Source organism: Hordeum vulgare, chromosome 3H (genome assembly GCF_904849725.1).
Source record: "Hordeum vulgare subsp. vulgare chromosome 3H, MorexV3_pseudomolecules_assembly, whole genome shotgun sequence".
Lineage (NCBI taxonomy): Eukaryota > Viridiplantae > Streptophyta > Magnoliopsida > Poales > Poaceae > Hordeum > Hordeum vulgare.
In genome coordinates this window covers 609,281,101-609,286,955 of record NC_058520.1, presented here as the reverse complement: position 1 = coordinate 609,286,955, position 5,855 = coordinate 609,281,101, and the positions used below count along the sequence as shown (strand labels likewise).

Genomic DNA, 5,855 nt, shown 5'->3' with positions numbered 1-5,855 from the left:
AGCGAAGCAAAAGGTGCACCATCTATGACGTTGGCCGGCGGGCGGCGTCCCGTCCCCGCGCCTAGCTCGATCTTCCTCCCGGCCGGCCAATGGCATCCATCGTTCTACTTACCAAGTCAAGAAACTGATGGGCCGACCTAGCTAGCCAGCGCCACGTTCGTACGTGGTGTTACCGGGCGACAGGGACGCGCCACCGTCCTCTCTCGCCGACGACGAAAGGGACGCCCGGGACGCACGTCACCAATCAGTAGACAGTAGTACGTAGCGAGGCCCCGGCCGCCGGCGGCTCTACCTGCCCCCGAGGGGGCGCCGGCCCTTGCTGTGCGACGTACGCGACGTGCACGCTACTGCTTCCCTTCCTTGGCCTATAAATCCCACGCCGTCCCCGATCCTTCTTCCACCTCTCTCTCCCTCTCTCTCTCTCTCTTCAGTACTGTTTTCTAGTGTGATCGAGTGACGCGGTTGGTAGCTAGCTAGCAGGATGGTAGAGAAGAACAGTGATGTCGCCGTAGGAGGGGAGGTGCTGGTAGGCTCGTCGCCGCCGGCGGCCGACCAGCACTGCCGCCAGAAGGTCCTCCGGAACCACCCCGGCGGCGTCGGCGGTGCTGTCCCGCCGGTTACTGATGGTCTGCCGCAGGTGGTGTCGGTGGTGGGAGACACTGGCAAGCACGCGGCACGCGTGGCCGTGGAAGGCTTCGCGGTGCTGGAGCCGCCCGTGGACGCCGAGGCGGCGGCGGAGCGGCGGGACGACGTGGCCGCGCTCCTCGCCGGCTTCGCCCACCACCTCCAGGAGAGGACCACCCACCACCTGGGTACGGCCAGCCCAGCTCCATCGATCTAAGATCGCCGAGCTTAGTGCATGAGCTCCGGCTTGCACGCATGCCTCGCGCTGGCGTGCGGCGTACTGAGCATGCATGTCGTCGCCACGCATGCTCCTTTGTTCCCGTGTGTGTGCGACGTGGCGCTGCATGAGAATATTTTGAGCAGTTAAAAATGTCCCCGTGAGAGATCGGAATATATAGGTCAAATTACCGCAGTAAGAACAATCAAATACACCGATCATGTCCCAAACTTCAGGAAACTAGAGCTCCACCCAAATAGAACTACTACTCTTTTCCTACTAAAAATTAGGCCAGATCGACCATCAACCTGTACATCGATTGACACACGAACTGACACCCCGCGTGGCTAAGTGAGTTGATGATTTTTCCTAAACAAAAGGGTTTAGCGCTTCTCCGTGATTACCAATCTTCTAACAAGTTTTTCTCAAGATAAAAAAAAAAGGATCTTCTAACAACTTGCACACTACTTCTCGATTGTACATTTCCTGTCTTTGGTTAGTAGTCGGGTGGTATAGTTCTGTAGTTTGGTGGGGTGCTAGTTCCACAAACCTGCAAACAAAACTCATGTATTTTTTCTTTTGTCGGAAAAACCGTGCAAATTTATTTTTGTGACTCAACAAAGTCATACATTAATGTACTCCCTAAAAGATAGGCACACATCATAATATACACGCATGCCACATGTCCCTGGAAAGAACGCATCTCACATGTTTGACCATTGCCAGCAACACAAAACAAATACATACTCCATCCGTTTCTAAATATAAGTCTTTTTAGCGATTTCACTAGTAGACTACATACGGATGTATATAGACATATTTTAAAATATAGATTCATTCATTTTTACTCTGTATGTAGACTCTTAGTAAAATCTCTTAAAAGACTTATATTTAAAAACGAAGGGAGTATATTTGTAAAAGTTTCGTCATGCAAAGTAAACTATCATGCGCAAACTGATTTCTCATGCATGTTTGTCCTTGGCAGGGTACCCTTACAATCTGGACTTCGACTTCAGTGTCATGGCACAATTCCAGAACTTTTCCATCAACAACCTGGGCGACCCTTTCATCGAGAGCAACTACGGCGTCCACTCCAGGCAGTTCGAGGTCGCCGTGCTCGACTGGTTCGCCCGCCTCTGGGACCTCCAGCAGGACGAATACTGGGGATACATCACCAACTGTGGCACCGAAGGGAACCTCCACGGCCTATTAGTCGGGTTAGTAACTATTTATCTATCTTGCATAGCTTTTTACATGATCGAGAACATATCGTTTTTGTATAGCAAAAACAATTTGATCGAGTAGTTGAGACTTTCATATGCAGGAGGGAGCTTTTTCCTGATGGGATCATATACGCGTCTCGTGAGTCGCACTACTCCGTCTTCAAGGCAGCTAGGATGTATAGAGTCGAGTGCGTGGAGATCGACACTCTAGTTACAGGAGAGATGAACTGCGCGGATTTTAAGTCCAAACTATCGCGGAACGCCGGGAGGCCTGCGATTGTTAATGTGAATATAGGTTACCATCTTGATTTCACATTTTCATCAGAATGGTCCAAAATTGCTCTGCTTAAGTGTCTCTATTTATGGTTGATTTTGACACTTTTGTCATTGTGCTTCTATTTCCTGCAGGAACGACCGTCAAGGGAGCCATCGATGATCTTGACAGGATCATAAGAACGCTTGAAAAATGTGGGTTCCGAGATCGATTCTACATCCACTGCGATGGCGCTCTAGCTGGCCTTATGATGCCATTTATCAAACAAGTGGGTCATGTTGTTTTTTAAGCAGTAAATGGTATTTAATTAGCACATGTCGTAAAAGTTTTATAAATCTAGGGAGCCACATAGCTAACCTACTTTTTTTCTTTATTTTCCTCTAGGCGCCAAAGGTAACATTCAAGAAGCCTATAGGAAGCGTAAGCGTATCAGGGCACAAGTTCATGGGATGTCCAGTACCATGTGGTGTGGTAATAACCAGGCTCGAGCATGTAAAAGTGCTCTCCACCGACATCGAATACCTATCATCTAGAGATGCGACGATCATGGGGAGCCGCAACGGGCACGCACCAATGTCCCTTTGGTACACGCTGAACAAAAAGGGCTATAGAGGCATCCGCAAAGAGGTCCAGAAGTGCTTGAGAAATGCTCATCACCTTGCAAACCGTCTGAGGGAGGCGGGAGTGAGCGCATATTTGAACGAGTTGAGCAGCACGGTGGTGTTCGAGAGGCCACAGGACGAGGCATTCGTACACAAGTGGCAGCTCGCATGCGAGGGAAGCATTGCACATGTGGTTGTGATGCCAAATGTGAGTGTGGAGAAGCTCAACGACTTTGTCGAAGAGCTCATCGGCGAGAGACAGCGCTGGCATGAAGGTGGAGGGTTTAGGGTGCCATGTGTTGCAAAGGACATTGGGCAAGAAAATTGCCTCTGCGGCGTGCATGACAAGAAATTAAGAGTAGTATAAGATCATTAGAGGAGTGTAGAACAACAACTTAAAAATTAGAGTTCTTAAGGTCACACATGGTTGATCTAGCTTTCATAATTGGACATCTATTCCCGTCGTTATCAGTTTCTTTTGTTGTACTATCTTGGATCGTGACATGTGTTTAGTTCTATGATGGTTAATAAATTGGTTGGGTTTGTGTTTTCTATTCCGCCTGGTTTAATTTTTTTATTTGTCTCGCCAACTCTGATCGTAACACAATTACAAAAGTTGCATTGACTAAATATGGCCCTTTTTTATGACCTGACTTGATGCTTGGTTTTTCTGCACGGTAGTTTTCTATAAAACTTTGGCTGATGTTCGCTGGCCAATCTTCTTTTTTTTTTGCAGGGAAGTCCAAATTTAGTTAGGAGCCATATATTTGTTGTTGTGACAATCTTAGTGGTCATCTTCTCTCTCTTTGGCATCTGATGACTCTTGGTAGTAGGCTTTGTTTTTCTACACTCTTTCCTTTAGAATACGACGTAGATAGCTTTCTTATGGTTCCAAAGAGAGCATTCAATTTACTACTTCCTCCGTCTCGATTTTTAAGGCATGCACATGGTTCTAGGTCATTGATTTGACTAAGTGAATATGTATTATATGTCACAAAAAGTATATCATTAGATTCTTAAGAGGATGTACTTTCTAAACGTCTTTTTTCATCATATATAATGCATATTTAGCTAGTTAAATTATCAATCTAGCTAGAACTACGTACATGCACTATAAACTGAGATGGAGGGAGTATCTAAAATCACCTCTTCATATGCTCATGGCCTCCCACTCACCCGCATCGTCCCGTCCGTGGCGACCGGGAGCTCCAAATTCGGCAGCCGTCGGCCCTCCCATCCTTCTAACCCCTGCCGCCATTGCCGTCGGCCTCTATCACTGTGGTGGCAGGCCCTGTTCTCCCAAGGGGAGGGGGATCCCAACAGGTGCATCTCGTGTGACGGGCTGCGGGCATCGGGGCGGCGGCCCCGGATTCGGCTGGCTGGTGCTGCTCCGGCGGCCGCTGGGGTGGCGTGGGGGATGGCATGGGTGTGGTGCTGCTGTTGCCTGCTGCTTGGGGGCACATGAGTTCAAGCTCTCCTCGGCGTGTGCGCAATGTGGATCTGTCTTCGGGCACGGTTGGAGGCAGCGACGGCTCTGCCTCTACGACGGTCTTCGGGCACTGGGGACGCGGTTCGGCTGCGGATGAGCCATGAAGTGGTTGCGCAGGAGGCATGTCGCACGGTGGAGGGGCTCGGGCGTGTGGCGCTCGGGCGGCGGCTTAACCCATGGTGGTTGCCTGCTACGGCGTGATGGAGGATTGTCGTGGCGCCCTGGCGGAGCCCATGGTGAAGGGTTTTGAGCGGCCTGAACGAGGCTCAAGCGGCGGCTTTGGCCGCGAGGGGCGCGGTCGGTGTCTGTCTATGCGGCCAGGCATCGCGTGGGTGCCCCTGGGGGTGTGCGGGTCGGAGGCCCATGGCAACGAAGAAGCGCACTCCGGCGACATGTGATGCGTATCTGGTCTCCGATCATCGGTGGTCTCCGCGAGGTGTTATTGGTTGCGGCGGATCTTGGTGCTTTTACATCGATGGGCAGCTTCGATGGTGGTGATATTTGGTGGGATGTCGACGCCAATGCGGGATGATGTGCGGCAGAGGTGGTGTGGAGCTTGGTTAAAGTCATGTCTTGGCCTCGTGTTGTGACCAGCAATGGCGACGGCTGTGGCCGTTGTTGACCTTCATGGAGGCATCATTGCTTTGTTCTCCCACCCCTCATGCGCGGATCTGGCCATTTCGGCCTCTCCGAGGGAAACCTTGATTTATGATCGGATGATGGTGGTGCCTTGGTGTCGTATTCCCTCTTGGGGGCTTCGTATTGGGAGCTTGGCGTCGGCGAGCGGGACCGGTGAATGGCAGTTGGTGGCGGGTGTGGCGTCGAGGCTTCTGTGGCAACGATGATGATGTGAGCGATGTTGGTGACGCGACAATGGTTGCGATAGTTGGCTCTTCTTCGGCATGTCCATGGTTTTGCCTCGTTTTGTTTGTTGCTATGGAGTCGAAGCCGCGGCGGCAGAGCCCTATAGTATACGATGACTCGTTGTAGGTAGCCCGTTCGGTCATCTCCCATGGCGTCAGCCGTGCCTGGTTTTGTCCTACAAGTATTCTCCGTCACAGTCAGAATTGCGTCGTCTGGCCGAAGGTGGTTGAGATTTTGGCATAGCTCTTCATGTACCTTCACGTGTCCTCTTCAGTGTGGGTTGAGTCGATGATCGCCTACGGCGGAGTCGGACACGTTTGCTCAGAGTGTAGGGATGGCGATGACGTCTTTAGGGGAGGAGTGATTACGATGAAGCCTGCGTGTTGTCTCGCCCGAGACCCTCTTTAGAGTGATGTGCGTGGGCTTTTTTATGTGTGTTGTTCAACAGGTGTAACGGTTTTAGTTCGGTTTTCCATAATTAACTGTGCAATCTGATTTTTTATTGGTTTTTCCTAATTAACTGAATAACTTTTTTCTTCTTAATGAATGCAGGGTAACTGTC

The 5,855-nt window shown here is 50.5% G+C and overlaps 1 protein-coding gene across 1 annotated transcript; it reads left to right on the top strand.

Annotated features, from left to right (window-relative positions):
• Positions 1-406: 406 nt before the first annotated feature.
• On the top strand, positions 407-3,494 carry LOC123445623 (serine decarboxylase 1-like). Its single transcript, XM_045122632.1, has 5 exons — positions 407-812; positions 1,827-2,058; positions 2,166-2,359; positions 2,473-2,606; positions 2,723-3,494. Exons 1-5 carry the CDS (start codon positions 482-484, stop codon positions 3,305-3,307), a joined length of 1,476 nt encoding a protein of 491 aa, XP_044978567.1. The 5' UTR covers positions 407-481; the 3' UTR covers positions 3,308-3,494.
• The last annotated feature ends 2,361 nt before the right edge of the window (positions 3,495-5,855 follow it).